The following is a 26,701-nucleotide window of genomic DNA, read 5'->3' on the forward strand; positions in this document are numbered from 1 at the left end:
GTTCTTCTGGGCAGTTGTAACCTTTGGGTCTATATGTAAACTATGAGGCTGATTTCACATATACACTGTTTATTCCTATTCCTGAATATTATGGTGTTATAATGTTGTTAAACCACTTTAGCATAATTTGGAGGGTAGGAAAGTGGTCGGCAGGAACTACCATCCAGTGTCCTCCATATGGTTCCACCAGGGAAAGCCTGAACTGGGACAATTCTGGGCATCTGTGGGACCCTGAGCCCACGCCCTTCCCTGACCTTCAGTTGTGGTGGGGACCAAAGGACACCTCTGAGCTGAGCACTAGGCAGCAAGGGCTTTTCTGAAGGGAGATATTTAGTCTAGGTCTGGCTTTAGAGAGGATGTGAAGAATTCAAGCCAATGTTAGAGGAGGAATGTGTTACCTACCAAATAGGGAGAAAGAGAATTAGGAACTGGAGGAGAATCCAAGCTGGGCCACATCCGGGCGTAACAATCAGAAAGCATTTATGATGAAGACTTTGCAGTGAGGCAGATGTTATACTGACCATTTATGCACATCACCTTGTTTAGTTTCCTCCCTACAACAATCCTATAACATGAGTATTGTTATTTTTATTACATAATAGGCTACTAGCTTCAATTGTGTTTCATTCACTGCGGTGTTCTCAGAGTCTGACAGAGTTAAGTACTCAAACATTTGTTGAATGAATCCTCATTTTGTAGATAAGGACACCAAGATTGAGGAATCTGCCCGAGACCATGTATCAGTTAGGTAGCCCAGCCACTTGCTACTTTTAAAAAGTCCTTGATTCAGGTAATAAGAAATCAGATATCTTAGGATCCAAAAGCTGTTGTTTTCTGCATATTTATCTGTTGTAATGGATTAACATTTTCTATTTGTTTACATTTTCTGTTCTTTTCTTTTAATAAAATTCTATGGAGAATTTGAGTTTCTTTTCTCCATGCAGCAGGCAAAAGGAAAGGAACAGGGGTTCGTACCTGAAGTAGTCACGGAGTGGGACCAGGAATTGTGGTGACAGTTGAGAGAGTACATGTAGAGAATCCTAAAAGAAAATTGGAAAGTTGGAGACCTAGAGTAGAACTCCCTTTTTACCTGGCCCTCCTGCCTAATTTCTTTGCAAGCTTTTCTCTTACGTTGTGCACATCACACGCCTGGCAGGTTTCTAATGTTTTATGGGCAGCAAATGGTCATTTTCATCATAGAAAATGTTAATAGATGCTCAAAAGAAATATAGTTTGAAAAGCATTGATTGGCTTTTAAGCATAGGATTTTTTTTTTTTTTTGTCTTAAATTTTGACCCATACTGTACTGCTGAGAAAGGAGGGTGGTGTGGCTCATTCACTAGAGGCCCACAGTGACGTCTGTCTGAGTTCCACCCACAGCTTGAGATGGGACACTAGATGACAAGATGGCTAGTGGCAGGACAGGTGTGCCTCTGTGGGAGGCCCTTGCGTGTATACTGCACGCACACAGGGAGAGTGCACACCACACTTAGGGAGAGTGGCCACGGCTTCGTGCCGCTTCTCCACACCCAGCATCATTTGGCAGCTACCATGCTGCGAACCGAGAGCATACTTACCATGTGAATATCTGGACAGAAGGACTTTTTAGAAAGGGAATATTGTTAAGGTCCCATGGCTCAATTCAGCAGAGCCTAAAAACCTCTCCAGATGTGCACAGTCTGTCTTCCGTCAGAATAATGGACTCGCTGCTGCGGCATCCCGCGTGATTTCCCAGTTTAGGACCGAGACAGCCAAAGGGCTCTGATTGGAGAGGCTCTACATTTTGACAGCCAGAGGAGTCTCCACGCTTTTCACCAGTCCCGGCCCTCGTTTTGCACTGTGATGTGGGAGAGATGTGGAACTAACGGCCGCGTGTTCTAACGGAGGGTTTTACAGACCCGGCTGCAGGTCCTTTTGTGCTGTTGCCTGCAGTTTTCCAGCCTCTCCGCTTGCTTCAGGGATTGCGCTTCTGTTGAGATTCAAGAAAAGTTAACCTGAAGAATTGGAGACTGTGATTTCGGAAAAGTTTGATAGACAAATGACTTCTTTGGGCATTTTTTCCCCATATTTTTCGTTTGTATAATCAATATTTATAGAATTTTGACTGCATGAAGTATATAGGTGTGTGCATATAGATATGAATGTGTATATATAAATACTTCCGTGCATGTGTATATATATCTTGGTATGTGAACTTTTCATGAGATAGTGATTAAGTAAATTGGTTATAAGAGAATCGGTTGTTTCTGAGAAAAGGCAGTTCAATAGTAGGACACTAGTGCAGCGATTTTCTTCTCAGAGTTATGTGTGTTCTGTATAGATGACTTTTTTCCTCATTTTCCCCCTCTGATTGAATTTAAAAACAGCATGAATGTAACAAGAAAGCTCATTATGATCTTCTGAGTGCAAAGAAATTAACCTCTGGATTTCTGAGCTGTTAAACTTGGGAGAGAAATGAGAGAGAACACGTCTCTTGTATCATCTCATGCTGTAGTAAGCTCTTGGCTATCAGTTTTCTGAGTATTAGTAACCACTAGGTAACGCAGAAGTTGTTGAAATCCATTTGGGTGCTTACATTTGCACATGGTATGTTCCTGATGTTCTGGACTTGGCTTGTCTTTTAAATAAATTCAGGCTGCAAACCAGGGTGGCCATCATCACCTGTATTCTTTGTCCTCGTTCTGGACGTTGTGGCCAATGGAGTGAGGTGTAAAACAAAAACAAATATAAATATTAGAAAGACGATAACAACCCTATGCAGAAACAAAAAGGGTTGGAGCAATTTAACAGATCATTTACTAAGGAAGACATACAGATTGCCAATAAACATATGAAAAAATATAATCTTATTAGCAATCAAAAAATAGCAAGATAACATTTTCCATCTGACAAATTGGCAAGATGGTAAAATGATGATGGCCATTGTAGAAAAACATCTGGCATGTGGAAAGAGACTCCTACACAGCTAAGGGAACTAAAGATGGGCAAAATGTTTCTGAAAGACAATTTAATATATACATGAAAATCTTAAAAAGGATTGCCCATATTCATTGCTACTACAGCTCTACTCTAGGAATTTACTATAGGCAGTGTCTTCTTTCTTCTGTTGCATTGCTAGTTCATTTGAAAATCTGATGAAAGGAATGAATCCTCACTTGGAAAAATGCAAATGTACACTCAAGGTTGCATTTAATTTCTTGGGTCGTGCAGTGATTGCCTGACCCCAGCAAAATGACAGTACCCTATATTGCAATACTGATTTTGCATAACACCCAAAATACTGTTACTCTAAAAATTGGAAGGAATCCATAAAATAAAATCTGTGAAACTCCGTATTTAATGTTTTATATATTAAATTACAGAAATAAAGCATAAAGTAAAATTTTACATTTCGAAAAATTTAAAAATTAAGTACCCATGATTACTTTAATGTACATCACTAGCACTTGGCTTCTGCCCCTCCTGAGCTGCAGCCTCCATGGAGCTGGTGGAATCTCAGTCCCTTCTTGCCATGGCTAGCACCCCTGAGTGGAGCTGTGAGGACCACCTTTGGGGCCTCTCCTCTGCTCTGGCCGACACCTTTGAGTTGCAAATTTTGCTTTGTTCTCTCTCCTTGGTAGAGATTTGTGAGAGAATAAAAAATACCTGCCCAGGAGGGACTGCAATTCCCTTTTGCACTAGAGACCTGCTCCCTCAAAGGGTTCTTCCCCCAGGCCAGGTGCAGCCTTTTGTTAATGTTTCTAGGGAGTGGGGCTGCAGTGAGGATAGACAAGAGGCTGTGTGGGGTGTGGGTGAACAATGGGGTGAGGCAGCTTGGTCGTGCAGAGGGTTGAGACATGTTGATGGCACTGCCCCAAAGGAGGCTCTTGGGTTAGGGGAATATTCATGACTTAGGCCGATGAGGAGGGTTTGTTGCATGAGAGGAGAATCACTAGATCCTATGCTATGCTGCTTCAACTCACTTATTCACACCCAAGAAGAGACTATTTTAGGATTAGAAAACAGCTCCTGGTATGATGAACAGAATGTATCAAGAAGAAATCTGCCACTATAGTGCCCACCCTGAAAAGCAAAATCTGTTTAAGTGACAGTACTTTGTCATAAAGGGACATTTTGGTTTCTTTATATCCCAACTCTTATGATGCAGAATCTAGTGCTTTTCTCCTCTTGTGATTGGTTGTACCATCTCTGATTGAGATCTTGCACCAAGACGTAGAACAGAGTCTGAAAGCCCAGCCCTTCAAAAACCTTTGCTCGGGTACTTGAGCTAAGAGGGAGAGTGTCTGAATGCAGGTCCCATTTTGACTTTAAGAGGTGATATGAGAAATGGTTAAGAGCTTTGATACCATGCTGCCTGTGTGTCCTTGGACAAGGGACTTAACCTCTCTGCCTCAGTTCCACCTCTCTGAATTGGTGATGATAACAGTGCTTATTTCACAGGACCACTGTGAGAATTTAGTGAGTTGATACATTAGAGAAATAAAACAATGCCTAATAGTTAGCACTCCATTAATGTTAGATGCTATTATTATTTTTATATTTTAGATGAGTTTTCTAAAATAATAAGTCCTAACAAGTTCATTATAATTTAATTTCCTGGTGACAAAAAACTTTCTTTAAATTTCATTTTGTTCTTATTCCTTTTTTTCCCCCTAATTAGATCATTACTTAGTATGGCATTGGCTTCCAGTGAGGAGGATTATGTTTTGTTTCATTTTTAGCTTATTGTGGGGTCACAGGGTCATCCAGCTGGCCTGGGCTTCCTGTCCAGACCTTTGGCGTGGGGTTAAATTCCTTTTGCTAGAAGAGTGAGGGTGGATGGAAGGACCAACTCAAGAGAAGGTGGGAAGGAGCCCGTTTTTCAGCTCGATTGTAACCTTGAGTGGTTCTGGAAGCCGAGGGGTTGTTGAAAGCAGGGGCTGTGTTCTTGGTGAGAATGTTGGTGTTACCCTCATGGACGTGACTCTGCTCCAAAACGCAGGAGCAGCAGCAAATATGAACAAGTGGTGACCAGAGCTGGGAAGGAACATGGTGGTGTCACATGGCGATTGCAGACTTTGTGGGGCTACAGGGGGACTTTCCTTGGAGAAATCCCCAAATAACTGGCCAGTCTTTTACTGGGAGCTATTTTGCAGCAATGAAGATGATAGGAGATCTTGCCACATTACTTGAGTGCATATCAGCTGAGAGTGATACTATTTTTATAACCACACACTGGGAGTTTGGGGAGATTTAAGTTTCATGCACAGTCAACAGTGATGAGGAAACACTGCCTTATTGCAGTGTGGTTTCTGGTAGAGTTGGTGGGTTCTTTCATGGAATATGTGAGACATTCCTAGAGCCATTTTGTCTTTTAGCCCCTGGATTGAATTGCTACCAGCCAGGGGCAGAATGACCGTGGTCAGAGACGGGCTGCATTCAGTTTGATTTGAGCCGTTGGCACTTGGGGCAGGCAGCGGAGACCTTCCTGTCATCTCCTGCAGCCAATCTTGTGATTGCAAACTCAGGGCAGGTTGCACGACTGTGCAGGGGTTTACTGCTCTTGACACGAGACAGCCACTGTGACCGACAGATGACTGTGGGAGTTGGCCCAGAGAGCCACCCCTGAGGGAATGTGCTGGGAAGGCAGGGCAGCTTCGTGGCTTGAGCTATTTGCTGTTTAATCGAAGTCGCCTGCAAGGTTCCTGAAACTTGTCATTGTAGTTGTGTTCACAGAAGGAAGGTTTCCTGATCAACGCTCTCTCTCACCCCCAAACTCACCGTCTTTACCTTTCTGTTTAGCTGTACAGCCCATCCCAGGTGCTACTCACTGTCACCTTCTGAGCACATTCCCCAGTTTTATGCAAAGCACTTCCCAAACAAAATAAGGCATCACTGTCACCTAGAAACCTGACAATGGAGAAAACGTGAATGAATCAGCAAAACCATCAAAACAAGTATTATTAGAACCACCACCAGCCGCTAACCTTTTCTGTCTGTTCTTTTTCCTTTGAACTAATCAGTAAGGGAAATTAATTTTTATGACCCTTAAATATCAGGTTGGCTGCATTTCAGGTTTCATTGACATCTTTACTTATTAGGATATCAGTCATTCATTCTATCTATTGAAATTATTAATTAATCCATTATCATCACTTATTCACCATTACAAATAGACCAACATTCAAAAGGAAAATACACTCTTCATATGAAACGAGCCTGAGTTTTAAGAGATTAGAAATTATACTACAGACTATATTATTAAGCCATTAAAATGTTGGAGGTTAAAGAGAATTAATTCATTTTTTATTCATTTAATATTTACTGGGCTCAAGCAGTGTATAGCTGTTAATATGACTCACATCTCTCCATTCTGGGACCTTACACTCTAACATGGGCTGTCATTATGAATTCCTACATATTTGTACACAGGCAAAACGGAGGATCCTTGCAAGAAGCACAAAGAAAGAATCCTGGGGACGGGGCAGAGTGGGGCCACTTTCTGTGTAAGGCTGTGATGGCCTGTCCCTCAGGAAACAGCGAGCACAAAGACTTATCTTCACTATCATTGCACATAGAACTTGGTGTTGAAAAGAAATCATCTGTCTTCCTAGTGCACTTCTCTTCAAAGCTTCACAACTTAGATTCAGCATCAAATCCTGAGGACAGGGTCTGAGAGCTGGCAATGACTGAGGGACATTCAGAGCTGCCTCTCAGGAAGGAGAGAGACATTCAGGGTTGTCTCTCAGATAGGATGGTGAGGGAGAGAATTTAGGGAGGAAGCTGGGCAAAGGGGACAGGGGGCACCAGAGTGGCAGATCCCACCTTCCTCCTGGTAGGATGGGCAGGGAAGAGCCGAACCAGCACAAGCTCTGCCGGCGATATGGCTTTATACTCCCTAGGACCACGCATTGCCCTGTGACTCCTGGTAGATGTTATCATCTCAGCATCCTTGCAAGTCAGGTGCCAGGGAGAAAGCAAGACTATTGGGAAAGTGCCATCAAGACAGTCAGTATGCAAACAGCCGTGTCTAAAATCCAGTGAATTTACAGGGACATGATTCAGCTTCACAGGGAGACATTTCCTACAACAATGGAAATAAAGTTCTTTTTAAAAAGCCATCTGCTTTCCTGGTTTAAATCTGTGAGTCACAGTTTCTATATCTTTGTTTTATGCACATGAAGTCCTGAAATATGGAAGGGTCCAGAAAGCCAGAGAATCCCCCCTTGTAAAGGACTTCAGGAGATAGGAACTGGATGCTGTCCTTGTTCTCCCTTGCTGACATCGTTCACAAGTCTGCACCTGGCAGTGCCAGGATGCGTTTCCTGCTTACCTAGGCTGACGGCTTCCATGGCTGGCCAGTTGTGGCTCTTTGCTTCTGAGTGAAACAGAAGGAAGCAATTCTGAATTTGTCTGCTGGACACTGCACGCATTGCCCTGCTGGTAATGTGCTACCGTGGCCTAAAATAAAAACGTGAGACCCACTTTCTGAACCGCTGAACAGGTGCTTCTAGAAAATAACGAAAGAGCTTCTGGCTTTTCCTTAATCCATCATCATTTGAAACCTTTGCTCCAGAGCAAGTACACGCTCGCTACAAATAAACGTACTTGCCGAAGCAGTTGTCCATCTTGCAATACCTTATGATCTACTTCATTCCTTATTCTCGTGTTCCAAACATTCAAAGATAAAAAAGCTTCTTTCTTTTCTCTTCTCTTAAGAATATGCTTCTTGGCAGTGACTTGAACCAGACACCCTTCAAAGCTACAGTACATAAGCTTCTATTTATAAGTACCTGCTTCTGTATTGCTAAATGTTTGATATCATTCTCCTTTCTCAAAAAGAAATCTAGTAGGAAACTCCCATGGGATTTTTTTTTTCCCAATGTGATGATTCTAATATGAAAAGAATAGTATTATCAAATTGTCACAAAATTTCCTTGGCCCAGCTCATTAATTAACAGCAGGAAAGCTGTGGTTCCAAGATTATTTTAAGAATATAAAAACGTAATGGGGCCAGTCATTAAAAATTACTTTCACATCATGCATTGGGTTCTCCTTTGTAAACAGAAGGTAGAATATGACACTGAAAGCTCTTGAGTGATCACAAATTTTATTGCCAAAGGTTTTATTTCATAAGGGCTGTTGCTTTGGCACATGGAACATATTTAACCTGTCATATTTCTGCTTAAATCCCTGGAGGTAAACACACATGTGCGCGCACACACACACACACACACACACACAGGTACACCAGGACAATTAGAGTAGAACTTGTCACATATCACTGACATAGATTTATCCAATCAGCATGAGGGGATGAATTTTGACCAGAAACAGGTCTTTGGCTGAATATATCTTAAAACTAAATTTATTCTTCATGATATGGATATGTCTTAGTCAGCTACATATGCTCATAAAAAGTCTTTTTCTTTTTCATTTAAATCAGCATTGAGCCAAGGGCAAGTGTCTTCATTGACATTCTTTTTAATTTTTAGTATGAAATAATTTTAGACACAAAAATGTTGAAAGTTCACACAAAATATTTTAATACATGTATGTACATTTTCCCCATGTTCCCCAAATGTTGGTTTACTTTATCTTTTGTATTCTGTGTGTGTATGTGTGTGTTTTTCTCTTTCACACTCAAAATTATTATTTTTTGGACTACTTGATGGTAAATTGCAGACATGACATCCTTATACTGTAGAGTAGAGTTCCTAGGAATTAGGATATTCTCTTAACCACAGTACAATTATCAAAATCAGAAAATTAACATTTATACAATACTATTACCTAATCTACAGACTGTATTCATATTTTGATAATTGTGAACTAATTCTTTTATATCAACAATTAATAAATGAGAGCCCAGGATCCAAGCCATGATCATGTGATTGGTCTCTTTAGTGTCCTTTAATCTGGAAAAGATCCTAATTCTTTCTCTGTCTTTCTGACCTTTATACTTTTGAAGTTTAAACAATGCCCTTCCATTTGGGTTTGTCCAACATTTCCATGTGATTAGGACCAGGTCTTTGGCAGGGAGATCATAGACGTGATGTTGCATGTTACTTTATCACTTGGTTGTTGGGATCTGTTAGATTTCTCCACTGAAAATTATTACTTTCCATTTATAACTAATAGATGTTTTGTGGAGGCTCTTTGAGACTATGTAAATATCCAGTTTCTCGTCAGATGTTTAGTCCTGAGTTCCAGCATCTATTGATGCTTTTCACCTGAAACATTTATTACTATGGTGGTTGGCAAATGGTGACTTTCTAATCTTATTCTCTCTTCTACATTTATTAGATTGCATTCTATTATAAGAACTTTTCTTTCACTGATTTATTCATTTATCTATTTATGTTGGCATTGACTCATGTATTCTTACCTGTCCTGTGGGTTGTGATCATTACTGTCATGATTTATGTTGATGGTCCAATCATCCCCAGTTTGGCCAGCAAGAACCCCTTCAAGCTGCCTGTGTCCTTTGAACGTGTTTCTGTCACTCTTTGGACATTTTCCTACTTTCTGGCACAGTGTGATATTCTAGGACCAATTCAGACTTTTCAGGTGACAGCCCTGGAATCAGCTGTCTCCAAGCAGGGCTGGTTCTTTTCAGTGGAGAATGATATTTAGAAACCAAGATCTGGGCTTCAGGTGTGCTTGTAGCTGTTGACATGTTCCTGCTCACAGGGTGCTGGGCACAGCTAAGAACTATATGCTTGTATGTGTTTGTTGTAAGAAATAATGCAGAAAGATCTCAGATACACTTGACTCGGTTTTCTCCGAGTGATAACATTTTGCAAAATTATAGTATAATACATTTTATAATACATTCATACAATCCAACAATCTTATTCAGCTTTTCCCAATTTTATTAGTATTTATTTATGTGTGTATGTTTAGTTCTATACAATTTTAGCACACTTGTAGATTCATGTATCTACCATGACAGTCAAGACACTACACATGTCCATCACAACAGGGACTCCTAGTGTTTTGTAACCACGCCCACCTCTTGCCCATCCCTCATCCCCTTCCCTGACCCCTGGCAACCAAATCTGTTCTCTAGTTATAAAATTTTGTTATACCAAAAATAATACATAAATGGAATTATATAACCTCTGGAATGGAATGGAATTATGTAACCTCTTGAGACTGACTTTTTTCACTCACTGTAATTCCCTGGAGATTCAACCAAGTTATTCCATGTATCAAAAGTTCATCCTTTTTATTGCTGATTAGTATTCCATGGTAGGGATGTAACACAGTTTACTTAACCAGCCATTCATCTGTCTAAAGACATCTGGACAGTTTCCACTTTTTGGCTATTCCAAATAAAGCTGCTATGAACATTGATACAAAGGTCTTGATTAGAAGGTGTCTTTATTTCTCTAAAATATATGGTAACTCCATGTTTAGTTAGCTTTGGTGTACTTCTTCTTTTGTTTCAAACCTCCACTGGCTGCCTATTAAAAGCTCTAAACTTGTAGCCAATAGATTTGTGTGCTTGTTGCCTCCAACTGAATGTTGTCTCAACATTACTCTTTCTAAATCAGAGGTCCCCAAACTATGGTAAGTTGTATAATTATTTCATTATATATTACAATGTAATAGTAATAGAAATAAAGTGCACCATAAATGTAATGCGCTTGAATCATCTTGAAACCATTCCCCCGCTCCCTGGTCCATGAAAAAATTGTCTTCCATGAAAATGGTCCCTGGTGCCAAAAAGGCTGGGGACCGCTGTAAATGTTTAATGCTTTCTGTGGCTCATTCCTAATGAGTTGTGCACTAAGGAAAATGAATTGATAAAGTGCTACAAGGACTAAAATTGGTGACATTTTTCACCTGCCATACTGTTTGTCCCTTGAATCCATTTGTCAGGATAACTCTCAGGCAGCATGCTTGATACTGATTTGTCATTTAGAGAATTTTTTCTTTGTTAACATTTTAGAGCCTAGAGATGTCTGCTGAATTTCTGTCCCTTTTCAGTATACTCTGCTACTAGAAAGATAGGGAGAGATACCGGATTTGTCATGAAATAAATTGTTCTTGTGCCACGGGGTGGAACAATTCCAGGTTTGACCATCCTAAGACTGGCTCACCAGAAGGGGCCAGATGAGGGAATGCATGTTTCTATGTGGTGGTGTTTTTATTAAGTGACTTTGTCTTCAGGGGCACACTTCAGTGCCTTCTAGATAAATCGCTTCTGTCATTGACAGTGACAATGACAATATTTCTAAGCTTTGCACATCCAAGAGCTAACTGACAGGACAAATTGCATGTTGGGACTGCTTGATAAGTGCAGGATGGGACACAATCTCAAATCACTCTGCATCATTGGGACTAAGTTGTTATATGAATTACAGAAATAAATTTGTCACTTAAATACTTAATGGTGAGACATATGCTATATTTAATAGCTGAAACAAGGTTCATCTCTTTGTTAGAGTTAAAAAATTGTACTTAGCTATTCCCGGATATTGGGTCTTAGTAAATTTGCTTTTTCCTCCATGATTTACATTTACATAACTAAAAGAAAATATATCTCCTAGTAAAATTTCTATTAATATTTTTATAGATTCTATCAACATAACCTATGCAAACATTTGGGAAAAAGTGCTAACATTTTTTTTAAAGTATTCTCAATATTTTTGACCTTAGGAAAGGTACTGAAATAAATAAATATTTACTCAACCAAGGCATGTGCATAAATGTGCCCTCGAGGTTGTGCACTTCATAAAATCTGCATTCTCCTGCCAGTATTGTTGATGATATTTAAAAAAGTCTGTAAGCCTTTTTGGGTCATAATCATCCCCTTTGGGGATAAGAAAAATTGTACTCTTAAAGTTAGAGGAAGGCCTGGTCTAGGCAGTCAGGCTCACTCCCTACCTCCTGGTCAGGCAACCAAACCTGGCAGAGTAGATATTAGGCAGAAGACTTTGAGGGCTGGCCTCACGGGGAATGGCAGCAATTGGCCATCATCCCAGTCTAGCTAGAGGAAGATGAAGTAGATCTGCCAAGAAACACACCCCAAAATGGTACCCAAGACTCACTCGGGAAAGAAAAAAAAAATTGGCTTGGATTCAGAATCATCTGGGCTACCTGGGGATGACCCCAGAAGATTACAGGGCTGAGGAATAGGGCCCTAGAGCCACTGAAACCAGAAAGGATGCCCACGTCTGTTCCGAATTGAGGCCAGGCCTCTGGGGCTGGCCTTCTGAGGCCCTTATCCACCCTGCCCATCATGGTGTTGGGCTCCAAGAGCAATTTCTCATCACGAATTGTCTAGCATGTTGGTACACAACCCACAAGGGGCAGGGTAGGGGCCAGGCTAGCACAGGTTTAATATTTGCTCTTTGGAATGATTCTCTGAAGTAGGGATTGTTTGCTTTGTAAAAGACCATTTCAAAGTTCCTCAGGAGTATGATATCTGAATATTAACTATGCATACTGTCTTCATCTTTCAATTATTGATGTGTTATAATTTAAATCTCTGGGCTATGTAAACACATCTCAGGTTAAGGACATTTTAACTGCCTTTGACCCCAAACTCCTTTCAGAATGTTTAACGAGCCCTAGTAGAGCATCTGTTACTTTCCCTTGTCCCTGACCAGGCCTTGGTCTCAGTGTGGACACTTGGAAGAAGTGGCCAGAGAAAAGGTAGATGATATAAGCATGGAAACTAAAGTGTCTGAATCCTCTTCAGGTGAAGAGTTGGAGCAGTGAGAAGGGCATTGGCCTTGGGGTGGAGGGCTTGTGTTTCATACTCACCTTTTCAGAGATCAGCTATGGGATTTGGGGCACGTGTCCTCAAATCTTTGAGTTTCAGAATCATAGTCTCTGCAACAAAGGATGGTGTTAGGTTGGTATGAATGGCCCCGTTTAGCTCTAAATATCCCACAGTACTGGTGATATACTCTTGACTCATCAGGAATTTATTGCAATATAATGATCAGTACTTTGAATTTAAATACTGGGAAAACTTGCTATTCAGGTCTCCAAAATAATGAAGAGACCAAAGCAAAGTAGAATAAATGCTGGACAGCCTAAAACAATTCATAATTTTACTATAAGATTTCAGCAAAGACAAACCAGTTGGATGTTCCAGAAACATCTTCAGAGCAGAATCACAGGTGTGTCAAGTGAGTCCAGGTGCTCCATCTGTCCAGTCACCAGGGCAAAGGTAAAGGCACTGGTGGTGAGCTAGCTGCCAATCTGTCTTGTTGTGGAGACCAAATCTGCCTTGGGTCTCCTATCTTCATGTCTTCCTAGCTCCCATCCACCTTCCCCCTCCCTTGGCACACTTCCAAAGCCCCTGTACCACCTGGTCTTCTGCAGCCGAGTCTCAGGAGAGCCTTCATAGGACACAGCTTGCTCTGAGGAACAAACTCTTAAGGGGGATCTTTCATCTCAGTTGTGCCGTGGTAAGGGAAAGACCTTTATAAACACAAGGGAAGTTTTCCAGGTTTGTTGAAAGTGCTCACAGAGACTTTTGCATGTTCTCCTTAAGGCCAGCATCGCTTATGGAGATGCTGGCCATATATGTGTGTGCGTGTGTGTGTGTGTGTATGTATATATGTATGAGAGAGAGAGACAGATACAAAGACACAGAGACAGATAGATACAAGATAGATATATATTTTAAGAAATTGTTAAGTAATTGACTCCCATGGCAAGTCCAAAAATCTTCAGGGAAGGTGGAGGCAGATGGGAGCCTGTGGACAGGCTGACCATGAGTCTAAAGGGATCAGCTTTGGACACAGCAGTTGGGATGTAGCAATTGTGAGCGGGAGTTCTGCATCCCACTGCCCACATCCAAGTTCTGGCCACTCTGTTCCCTAATCCATAGAATCAGGATAATAACAGTACCTGCCTTGTAGAATTATTATGAGGATTAATGATCCATAGAAAGCATTTAGCCCAACACCTGGTGTAAAGTAAGCCCTGGGCAAATGCTGTTCCAGTTGTTGATTCCCAGAGGCCAGGAATTAGTTCTGGCAGCTCCCTTTCTGCACCCTCCCAGACCTCCAAAATTTATTATTTTGTTGGCAGTGACTTTGTAGATTTTACTGTGAACAGCGTTTATCTTTTAATACTTTCTTCATGACTTAAAGCTTGTCATACAGGTTCATGGTCATAATTAGCAAATCAGTGTTTACATTTTCAGTAACAGGATTTTTCAGTAATTGACATGCAGATCTGTCCCCACTCTTCAAAATACCCAGTGGATCTCTGCTCCTCTGTGGCCAGTAAGGAAGGACTGGATTCAGGTTGGGGTCATAAATCTCTGTGTTACGTCCTTTTTCCCTTTCTCTGAAAGGTGCAGGTGGGAATCGACATGAGGGAAGAAGAGCTTGACTCTGGTGTTTGGCCCAGGGTTAAGAGTGGCTTTTCTTTCTCTCATCTTCTGCCTTCTAACTCAAAGGCTATGAGGATTTCTAGTTAACTTTCCTCCATCCTCTTTTCCTATCATGCTATTTTATGTCAGCCAGGGGAAGGAAGTCTCCTACAGACAATGAAAGAGCAGCAAGATTGTTTACATGCCCAGAAAGGCCTCAGGAGAGGCTTTACTGTTGGCATGTCATTCCTGAGAAACCCAGCAGTAAATTGGAACCAAAGCCGGACTTTGGAAGCTGGGCTTATCCAGCTTGGAAGATCGAAGATCCCCAGGAAACCAGGTGCTTGGGTTCTTGCATGATCATCCGTCCTTGTTCAGGAGCCCTTGTCATTACTCTTCCCATCCTACTGTCCGGTCCACTGTGAGGTGAGTCAGGTTCTGAATGGGCATTTTTTAGGAAAGAATGAAATACGGACTGGCCACCAAGAGAAACAAATGGTGCCATTCAGCCAGAGGATAAATGTTAGGCAACCAGGGTTTGTTTTGCCACGGATGAACAGGGAATGGTGATTCATGAATGGAGAGCTGGCTGGGGTGTTGGAAAACTTGTGGGTCAGAAGGAGAGATTCTGAGGACATTGGTCTCTCCGGACCTGCTGCTGTTAGCACTGCAGACACTCTGTCGGGCCTCTGGGCTCCATAGCCGCTCTATATTTTCACACACTGTGAATATTCTCAGATAATCTCTTCAGTCGGGGTTGGGCAAAATTCACTTACACACGTTGCAAATGTCTGTGTTTGGGGCATCAGTTTATGCTGTTGAATGACACATGGGGAAAAACTTTCATTTTTTGCTGTTTATTTCTCTTAGAATGATTCACTTGTAATAAGTTCCTTACCCAGTGCCTGTTTCTGCAACCATAGAAAAGATGCTAGTATTTACTGCGATTTCTAACTAGTTGGGTTACTCCTCCTGAAGCCTCCACTTGTCATCTTCCAAGTCCCTTTGTTCCAACACCCTGGGTGGTGAAGGCTTAAAAAAAATCTGTGTACCATTTTGGACAATTTTAGTGACCGATTTTGTGAGTTGGTATTTCCTGTCTACTTTGTGGCTCTGGAAGATTGAAACTCTTACGATGGGGCTTAGAAAGGGCTTATTCATCTAGAAAACATTCACCTCTGTCACAGACAGGCAGGATAACAGGGTTCTCATTAACCAGATGGTGGCAAAACCGCCTGAGGTAGCCTTGCACATTGAGTCCTGTGTTCTCGCTCATAGGTAGGACGTGCACACAGAGGGATGACAGGGCAGTTTCCCACATGAGGAAAACTGTCAAGAAGGGACCGCTGTATAAATATTTAGAGTACATCCCTGAAACAGTGTTGATATAGCAGTCTACAAGCATAATGCCCCATAGTACAGGGTTTCTGTTAATTGAGACATATATACCCCCTGGCCCTGTATACACAGGGGGAATGATTACATGCACAGCATAACTGAGTCTTTGGTATTTTGAGACAACTAACTGAAAAAAGTTTTTACTCAATTTCCCTTGAAAATCAGAGCCATAAGGTGCATTTCTGTTAAACTACATACAAAAAAATTAAGTGGGTAGTTCAATATTTTTTTAAAAGTCTGACTAGTGTTTTTCAGTGGCTTACAGTCAGCATTATGGTTTAATGCCAAACTCTGGAGAATTTAATGGGAGAATTAGGAAATATGTGGGCAGGCAGTAAATAATTGACTTCCTAGGGGAAAGCGAATAGACGCAGGTCAGAATTCCGGAACACGGGCCATTATGGGTGATAGCAGGGCTGATTTAAAAGGGTCATTCTGAGGGGAGACTGTCTTGATACATCATTTTGTCATTTTGCATTCCATTGTTAGGGAAATTCTATTTAGATAATTTTTTTCATTCCATTTCTAGGAGGAGTCTATTCATATAATTATTTTTCTAAATTTCTTTAAGTGCCAACTTGTTAATATTCTTTTATATTTATGTAATCTCATGGGATTTCTCACAAAGGTAACAAGAGTTTCATTGACTTCCCAAGAGTTGCCCCAGTGTCATAAATTAGACCCTCCAACTCATGTTTTGTGTTGAACCGACCCTGTAGGAACTGGAGAACAGTTCATTACTGGGACCGTTCAGGGAAGTTTGAGCAGGGCCAGCTCATTTTACTTAGAGAAAATTCAGCCAAGAGCCTTTCCAAAGCCTGAGGTGAGTGGACCCTTATAGTATCAAGCAGTAAAGATAAAACTGCTATAACTAGAGAAGTGACCATTCTCTGACATTTTAGGGGCATATTTGCTGATACATGTTTTTAGGAAGGGCTTATCTGTTCACCCTAGCCTCTGTGGCCTCTTACAGATTCCAATTGAGAGCAGATGTAAATTGTGGGTGCTCCCAGCAAATATTTGGTGTGGCTGTTGGCCCTTGTCAGTTTCACAGTTGACAGGAGTGGTCACATAATCCACTTTTAGCTCCCCTCCATTTACAGGCTTTGCAACTTTGCAAGATGAAGCTAATGGAATATTCAGGATTAGTACTGGTAGAACATGTTTATGCTTCTCTGCTCACAGAAAACTTTTGGAAAGATGCCATAACTCTGCAGTTCTTTAGATTAAAAGATTTATGTTCTCTGATTTCAGGTTTCAAGAGATTATATATTTTTTTAAGTTTTGTAAATGGTCTCCCCCTCTTTCTCTCTCTCCATATATATATATATATGTGTGTGTGTGTGTGTGTGTGTGTGTGTGTTCCATTTTATCTGAGAATTTTAGAAGATTTCCGAATCTTACTTTCTGCAATTATAAAACAAGAATGAAATTGTTATTAGAAATGGCTGGGCATATAGTGGCATGAAAGAGAATATAATTTATAAAAGTGCCAGACAATAGAATGCTATTAATTCCCTGGGGAGACCCACTGTATCTAGAATACCCACATAAAGCCTAAGTTTCTCCTGCAGTCTAAAGATGGAAATAATGAATGAATGGCTGAAAATAAAATCAAATGGAAATGGCTCTCATCTAATAGACAAATGGCCTAGGAATTCAACAGGTGTCTTTTTAGGCTGTTTTCTTCTATGCAATTTCCTCATAAATCATCAAAATGTTGCTGAAATCCCAACTCTTTTCTGTATAAACTGTGCATCCTAGTGTCACTACCTGATTGTCTACGTAATTCTACATACATCCTCTGTTTTGATTGAAGGTTCTGGGCTTTAAAAATAGGTTAGTGAGAATAATACTCCATCTTGACCCAAAGGGTTGTTGATGGATCTAATGGACACAGAGTACTTCCCATAAAGTGTGAAGCAAATGTTAGTTATTACTATTCGTGTGCTTAGGGTTTGATTTGGCTGTGGACTAGGCAAATGGTGATTTGCAACTTTACACTTGATATTTAGTGTGCTATCCTTGTGTCACTAGTAAAAGTGGGTTGCTGAGTAAGGTTATATTTCTAATAAGTTTAACACCAAGAGATTACATCTATGTATTATGAAATTACTTTTATAAATGTCTATAGATTAAGTAATTTTAATTGTTCTCTTATTAAACAATTGCGCTACTCACCTCTGCTCCATTCTTCTCAAGCACACCTCCAAAATAAAACTTTATTTCCCTTAAAATCCTTAGTTTATAAGTAGTTATAAAGAAAAATACATTTTCTCTCAGTTGTCTAAATTTTACTATGAAATTGATTTCTATTGAAGTGAGTCCTCTGTAACTTCTAATAAAGTATAAAGTTTTTTAGAAGTTTTTTTCATTATATTGTGATATATCTCCCTGCATAATGTTTTATTCTGTGTGTGTGACTGTGTGTGTGTGTGTGTGTGTGTGTGAGAGAGAGAGAGAGAGATTAGAGCAAATTAAAAGATTTTTCTATCAAACATAACATAGTTATTTCTAGTTTCAGTGAATAGTAAGAAAGAACACACCTCACTTCAGGCACTGAAACTATGATAGTTTCCCCCATGTGCATTTTTTCCCTATTTTTTACTTGTGGTAAAATACACACAACATGAAGTTTACCCTTTTAAGCAGTTTTAAGTGTATGTTCAGTGGGATTAAATATATTTATAATGTGTGCAGTTATCACCATCATCCATCTCCAGAACTCCTTTTGTCTTGTAAAACTGAAACTCTATACCTGTTAAACAATCACTTCCTCCTCCCTGAAGCCCCTGGCACCTACCATTCTAATTTTCTGTTTCTATGATTTTAACTATTTCAAATACCTCATATAAGTGAAATCATACAGTATTTGTCTTTTTGCGAGTTGCTTGTTTCACTTAGCATCAAAGTTCATCCATGCTGTAGCATATATCAGAATTCCCGTCCTTTTTAAGGCTGAATAATATTCCGTTGTACATACATACCATACTTTGTTTATCCATTCATCTGGCAGTAGACACTTGGGTTGCTTCTACTTCTTGGCTATTGTGGATGGTGTTGCTATAAACTTGGGTGTAAAAATACCTCCTTGAAACCCTGCTTTCAACACTGGAGCATACACCCAAAAGTGGAACTGCTGAATCATATGATAATTCTATTTTTAATTTTTTGAGGAACCCCCAAACTGTTTTCTATAGCAGCTATACTGTTTCAAATTCCCACCAACAGTGCGCAAGGATTCCAGTTTTGCTGCATCCTTGTTATTTACTGCTTTTTTGATAGCAGCCATTCTAATGGGTGTAAACTGGTACCTGATTGTAGGTTGATTTCCATATACCTAATGATACTAGTGTCTTTTCTTGTACTCATGGGCCATTGGTTCACTTGGAGAATAATCTATTTGGAGAAATTTCTATTAAAGTTTTTTGCCCATTTTTAATCAGATTGTTGGTCTTTTTGTTGTTGACTTTTAGGTGTTCTCTATGTATTCTAGATATTACCAGACACTTATCAGACATATGATTTGCAAATACTCTCTCCCATCCTGTGGGTACCTTTTTAATCTGTTGATATTCTCTTTTGAAGCATAACTTTTTTTAATTTTCATGAAGTCCAATTTGTCTGTTTTTCATTTGTTCTCTGTACTTTTGGTGTCTTATCCAAGAAATCATTACCAAATGGAATGCCATAATAGCTTTTTCCCTAGGATTTCTTCTAAGAGTTCTATAGTTTTAGGTCATACATTTAGGTTTTTGATCCATTTTGAGTTAATTTTGTCTATGGTATTAGGTAAGAATCTAACTTTATTCTTTTGCATGTAGTTTCCCCAGCACCATTTGTTAAAAAAACTGTTTTTCCCCCATTGGCATGCTTACTGAAAATCATTTGACCATGTATGTGAGTGTTTATTTCTGGGCTGTCTATTCTGCTCCACTGGTCTGTCTTCTGTCTGCTCAAATCTACCTTTGAATCCCTACAGTGAAATTTTCATCCCAGTTATTGTACTGTTTCAGCTTCAGAATTTCTTTTTGATTTCTTACTAGGTTTTCTGTCTCTTTATTGATATTTCGATTTTGTTCTTACCTCATTTTCTTGACTTTCTCTACAAATTTCTTTAGTTCTTTGAACATCTTTAAGAGACTTGTTTTAAAGTCTTTGTCTAGAAGATCTGTCATCAAGAATCTTTCAGGAATAAGTTCTGTTGATTTATTTATTTTTCTTTTGAATGGGTCATACTTTTCTGTTTGTTTGCTTTGTGTTCTTGCTATCGTTGTCATTGTTGTTGAAAACTGGACATTTGAATCTACACATGCAGTAACTCTGGAAATCAGATTCTCCCTCTTCCCCAAGGTTTGCTGTTTTGGATATCGGTTTTGTTTATTGTTTTTGGATTGCTGTAGGCTATCTCTGTGCTGAGGTTTAGCCTGAGGTTTAGACTTAAGGTCTGCTAGGTCTTTTCTGAGCCTGCACCTTCTCCTGGGCATGTGTGGTCATTTCTGAGTGTCCCCATATAAGTTCTCCTTTAATTTCCTAGTTTAAAGGTTGGGATCTTAAAAGGCAAAAAAGAGGAAAATTAAAGGAGGGGATGCTGGTCCTTTAAATTCCCTGGCAGTCACTTCAGCCAGAGGGAGAGAGGCTGGCCACAATGGGGGAAGTGCAATAACAGTTGGACTCCCCCTCTTTGCCTGCACCAAAGAGCAATCAGAACATAGGTTCCTGTTAACTGAAGAACGGGGTCCTTTTGCCCACCCTTGCTCCCATAAGCAGTGTGTAGGTTTCACCAAAAACATGCACAGCTGGGAGTGGGAGATGGGTAACTGCTACCATGCTAAAGGCTGAAATTGACCAAAATTAACTGCAGTTTATCTTCTACGCCTTCCCCTGGAAGTTTGCAAGCCTGCAATAGATACCAGAGTTCCAAAACATTTGCATCAGACAGATTCTTCCAGTGCATTATTGTCTAGATGGGACACAGATTCCTGGAGCTTTATATGTATGCCACCATCTTCCCAGAATCTCTCCCCCACTTTATATGCTTTTGAACTATCAAAAGCAAAGGCATCATAGAAAAGAATGAAGCACTGACACATGCTGCAACTTGGGTGAACTTTGAAAACATTATGCTAAGTGGAAGAAGCCAGACAAAAGGTCATATATTATATGATTCCAGTTATATGAAGCAGTCAATCATAAAGACAGAACACAGAGTAGTGATTGCCAGCCGCTTGAGGGAAAGGGGGCAATGGGTAGACTAATGGATATGGGGTCTCCTTGGGTGTGATGAAATTATTTTGAAACTAAATGCTGATAGTCCTACAATTTTGTGACTGTAAAGTGTACAATGCAGGGGCATTTAGTACAATGGTTAATTGTATGCAATGTGAATTTCACTTCAATTTAAAAAATAATAAAGCTGTTAGAAAAAATAGTAATGGTGTCATAAAAATACCATAAGCAGGAAACCCAAGTTCAGTAAGTATTAAGTTCAGTAAGTATTATGCATAGAATTGTGCATTTTCTCACAAATCCGTCTTTATATTCTGACTCCAATCCCGAGTGACTGTAGGTGCTTACAGTGTGTTTGAGTCATTTTCCTCCTTCAGTCTACAGCTGTGTATAGGCAGACCATCCCTCATCTGAAAATCTGAAATGCTTCAAAATCCAAAACTTTTTGAGTGTCAACATGAAGCCACAGGTAGAAAAATTCCATACCTGACCTCCTGTGACAGGTCACGGTAGAACGTACTGTTAAGTACATGTGAATGGGTGAAAGGAAATGGCCATCTATCGGCAGCATAACAGTTCAGAGTCAGGAATGATGGTGATGCCAGATTGTCACATGGGTGGCTGAGACAGTAACACCTTTGCTTTCTGATGGTTCAGCATACACAAAATTTGTTTCATGCACAAATTTGTTTAAAATATTATATAAAACTATCTTCAGGCTCTGTGTATAAGATGTATATGAAACATAAATAGATTTCATGTTTAAACTTGGGTTCCCTCAAGATATCTCACTATGTATATGCACATATTCCAAAATCTGAAAAAAATCTGAAATTCAAAGCACTTCTGGTCCCAGGCATTTCGGATAAGCGGTCTTCAGCCTGTATTATCAGTTTTATCCCTGCAGTATTATTCCTATCCATCCCCCTCCTAATGCAGGCTGCCACGCCTCCTGGCTGTGTTTCCCTCCCCGTCCACTTTTCCTCCTGGCACCAGGCCAGTACTGAGTTAGCAAGCTGTCACATCCAGGCGCTGCTTGGACCCTAGACCTACACTGGCATTCCATCGGGAGCAGCGAAGTCCCGACAATCAAGACTGCACGCAGGGCCGTCCCCCAAAGTTTGGTGTGTTTTTATCCAGTGGCCATGGACCTCCCCCGCCACAGCCTCTTCTCCAGGGCTGCCTTAGGCCTGGCCTTGTCTGTGGTCAGTGGCCTCTTTGCCCGAGCCAGGTTGGGTCTCCCCATCTGCAGTCTTGTCCTTGCTTCTCTATCCTCCTCTTTAACCACCTTCACTGGATACTGGACGGGCCTGAAGCCTTGAAATCCAGTGACTCCCCTTCCGTCGTCAGGGTGCCATTGCCCCCTCTGCTGAGCACTGAGGGTGCTTTGCTGTGACCCTTCCTGCCTTTTCATGGTCTGCCTCACGTTCCTGTCATATCTGTGCACATGCCTAAGGTTGGAGGTTTGTCCAGAACCACCCCCCTCGTGCCTCAACGACTGTGCTCTGAATGAATATTCAGTTCTTTCCTTCCTACTGACTCCGGCCCCCCACTTTCACATCACCCCCACCCCAAACAGGCATGGTGCTGTTGTGTTTAGTAGATTCCCAATAAATATTTCTAGAATGTATAGCATTTATACATCTTTACTAAGAAGTTATCTTTTTAAAGGACTATCCAATTAACTCTTGTTTGAGAGATAACCAAAGCACAGAAAGATGCAATAGTACTGAACATCTGTTTTCTGAATTTTTTGTGTGTGGTCTTTCTAGTCCCACTAAACATAAACATTGATCTGGAGTTGTCGTGATTAAACGCCCTCTCTCAGTTCTCAGTGCTTCCATGGACCTTTTCCTGGTCTTTTCCTCCTCACGTTCATAGTATTTACATCCATGTCACTAATTTTAAATGTATTTGTATACTATTTTGTGTTGTTTCCTAGATGATCTCCTAAGTTTTACACATTTCCACAATCCCTATGCCCCATTAACACCAGTTCTATTCATTTGGATGAATGAAAAAAAGTGAAAGTGATAAGGAAAACCTCCGTCTATTACTTAGCACAGCAGCCACCTGACACCTCCACCCCTCAAGGAAAACCCACATTAGCATAGTACTAACCTAATACCTGGCACATCAGCATAACACTAAACCTATTACCTGGTACAGCTACTAACCTAACCTATTCCCTGGCAGGCATTAGTCACCTGAGATCCCACCCCTTGGATCACCCCAACTTAATAAAAGTGGGAAAAATGGGGTAGACGGGGCTCAGAATTTGGTGGCGAGACCTCTCTGAGCCTGCCATCAAACAAACCTTGATTGTCCGACTCTCCGTGTGCCGCTCGGTTTGTCCTCGGGACCACTCGCTGTAACACTTGCTGTAACAAAAGAATGAAAATCCCTTCTTGGATTATCATAAATTTTTAAAAGGACACTATTTGAATCATTTGGAAATATTTTTCTTAGTTTGAGTACTTCTTGTCTGGCTGTGTGATAAGCCAGCATTCTCATCTTAACCCATCTGTAGATCTTTCACTTATTATCACATAACCAGATGCCCATCAGTTCAAAAACTGTTTAGGTTGAAAAATAACTGGGCATTGCTGTATTTAAAAAAAAAAAAAATTATCTCCGGAAGGAAAGAATTCATGCTTTAGGCTATAATTTAAATAGAACAGTTTTCGAGTCCTTGGCATTAGAAGCAAGCAGCCTAAGTGAAATCAAACATTGTAAGATTTGGGAAGAGGCTAGGAGATAAGTATTAATATAATAAAGACTTTGTTTTTCAGATACGGCATCCTTTTGATTCCTTCCTATTATTAAATTCTGTGTGTTTGGCTGAAAATAAACTTTGATTGGCTTTATGATTTTAAAGAAATGCCAAGTTACGTAAAAAGATCATCATCAGTCATTCGAATTAGAGTTTAACAGAGGAGTGGGGGAGAGGGAGAGTAGTTCTCCAGAAATTACATTTTAAAAATCCAACCTTTTTTTTTTTAAAGAATTTCAATACATTTGCTAAGTAGGCTGCTTATTAGGGAGAAAAGGTAGAAATTCTGATAGCAGTTACACTTTCAGGGAATGAGAAAAAGCCTCTTCCCCTTCCCAGTGTGACACTGTGAATGTTTGAGAACATAGTGCTGACCACTTCCTTTTTGTCCCCTCTCTTGCACCTGCAGGTCACCTATCTGGGGAAGGTCTCCACCACAGGCATGCAGTTTTTGTCAGGCTGCACAGAGAAGCCAGTCATTGAGCTCTGGAAGAAGCACACGTTAGCCCGAGAAGACGTCTTTCCAGCCAACGCCCTCCTGGAGATCCGGCCCTTCCAGGTGTGGCTCCATCACCTGGACCACAAAGGGGAGGCCACCGTGCACATGGAGACCTTCCAGGTGGCCCGCATCGCCTACTGCACCGCCGACCACAACGTGAGCCCCAACATCTTTGCCTGGGTGTACAGGGAGATCAACGACGACCTGTCCTACCAGATGGACTGCCACGCCGTGGAGTGCGAGAGCAAGCTGGAGGCCAAGAAACTGGCCCACGCCATGATGGAGGCCTTCAGGAAGACTTTCCACAGTATGAAGAGCGACGGGCGGATCCACAGGAACAGCTTGTCCGAGGAGGTTTCCCAGGAATTGGAATCCGATGACGGCTGAATGAACTCCACACGCTTTGGCGAAGGCAGCATTGGTCAAGGAATTCGAGATGACAGATGAGGAAGCAACCATTCAAATTTGGGATGAAAAGACTGCCAAACTATTGGCTGACCAAGCTTTTTAAATTCAGAAGAGCAATTCTAAATCTAAAGAAATGTATCATTAAAGTAATTACGTTACATTGAAATCTGCTGCTGCTGTGACTGTGAGGAGGGTGGGAGTGTGGATGGGGAGGAAGGTTCTAGACACTCTTATTGTTTTTCTCGTTTCCCAATGCCTGTCGTGGGAGAGCTCCATGCCGGTTTTCACTCCTCTCAGGCCAACACTCTGTGGCTGTTATCTGATGGACCATTCCGATCTGCCTTATGAAATCCAGCAAGAATGTTAGAGGCACCTGTCAGATCCCTGGGATGGGGGGCGTGGGCGGAGGGGTGTGGATGCTGTCCTGGCTGCAGGGTTGAAGGACACTGGGCATGACCCTGAGAGCTCCCCTCCCATAGCACGTTTCAGATTCTCTCCTCTATATGCAAATCAGCACAGCCTTTATTGAGCTTTACAACTAACAACCTGATAGTTGGCAGTTAATTCACAGTTAAAGATAATGCTTTTATTTACATAAATATATCAAGTAGTACCCTCTTATTGTATTCACTTCATCTATTTTCTTAGAATACTTGCAACTACTAATAATCCCCTCCCTTTCCGGCCCCATCCACCCTCTTTCCCCTTCTAACGTCCCTAGTGGGGTAGAATCTCAACATACGCTGCAGGACACCAAAAGGGAAGAAAATAACCAAGCAACTGAAATAAACAATCAAACCAACAAACCAGGAGCTTAAAACCATAACCACCACCACAGAAGCCCTGGGAAAGAGGAATGAGTGATCCGCAAGTGAACAAACTTTATGTAGGCTGTCCTTTTTTGTCAATTCTGGCTTATGGTAACTTATTTAATTAATGGTCCTGTCTGATGCATCCTTCACCGAAAGCTTCAAAACTGATTTGGCATCACCAAGGCATCACGCAACATCGCACTTAAATAGGGAATGGGTTAGATAAACTTGGCTTGTCTAGAGAAGCTATGCCCATCTTAACCTAAAGGGAAGTCTTATCTCATTATCTTAAAATTGGTGATATCCTTAGCATCAGAATTGCCTGGGCTTTTTTTTTTTTTTTTCCTTTGTTATTTTTAATGAGAAGTTCTTACTGAGAAGTCCTGAGATTTCTCTGTTTCATGGATCTTTATATATTATAAAAGCAAAGAGTCAAAATTGAATGAAATTGAAAGTATTTGTTAAAATACATACATAGAAGGCCACGAGCAGATGACTATTTTTCTAGGTAATGCTGCTCCTTTATTAAAGTCTGTTTTTAATCCTGGTAATATTAGGGGCACTGAAGTACCTAGGAAGCCTTAAATGAGAGCTAATCTAATCCGGAGATCGATGGTGTCAGCATTTTGGTCTGTGTATCTGTGTGTCGGTGTATGCGTTTGTGTGTGTGTACATGTGCCCCCCCATGTGTGGGTCCAGTTTTCAGGCATGTAGAAGAAGCATGGAGTCACACTGAGGAACTCACCTCTTGAAGATATGCTTGTTGCTTTACAACACATGTAAACTATTCTTTAGTATAAATGCATTCATTCTTTAATAAAAACATGTTTGCGTTAATAAAGTGGAAAAGTTTCATGCTTTATGCCTTTCCTTTTTTAAGCAATGAAAACCCGAAGAACAAAACATATCAAATTACATAAATGAATAGTTGTATCTTAAAATATGTTTAATTATGATCATAACCCATTCCTTGATTGTGTTTAAAAATCTTGTTTTATTTCCTGAATACTCAATTTGTTTTTAATTTCTGTGTGCCCCTTAAGCTGAGATGGTGACCTGTCAACAGTTGAAATAGTTATTTAGTATAACTAAATATTTCAGCGTAGAGTCTTCCAGAACATTTTTGCAAACGATTGCTATTTACAAGAATCTCGTGTTTATCTTTAGAGAAACTATGCTGAAATCCTGAAGAGTAAACACAGTGATTTTATTCTGATGGAACTGGTTAAAAAATCTCCTCCAAGCTATAATATCTCAGA

The 26,701-nt window shown here is 40.6% G+C and overlaps 1 protein-coding gene across 3 annotated transcripts in view; it reads left to right on the plus strand.

Moving 5' to 3' along the window:
• The window catches only part of PID1 (phosphotyrosine interaction domain containing 1), a 216,042-nt gene extending 189,744 nt beyond the window's left edge, over positions 1-26,298 (plus strand). For 2 of the 3 annotated variants that reach the window (XM_069474347.1, XM_069474503.1), the window contains one exon: positions 24,133-26,298. In XM_069474347.1, the coding sequence (XP_069330448.1) occupies positions 24,133-24,609 (477 nt within the window). In that variant the 3' untranslated portion in view covers positions 24,610-26,298. The remainder of the gene's footprint in view (positions 1-24,132) is intronic. The other variant, XM_069474425.1, reaches the window with a different exon arrangement.
• The last annotated feature ends 403 nt before the right edge of the window (positions 26,299-26,701 follow it).

The sequence above is a fragment of the Eulemur rufifrons genome, chromosome 1 (assembly GCF_041146395.1).
Source record: "Eulemur rufifrons isolate Redbay chromosome 1, OSU_ERuf_1, whole genome shotgun sequence".
Taxonomy (NCBI): domain Eukaryota; kingdom Metazoa; phylum Chordata; class Mammalia; order Primates; family Lemuridae; genus Eulemur; species Eulemur rufifrons.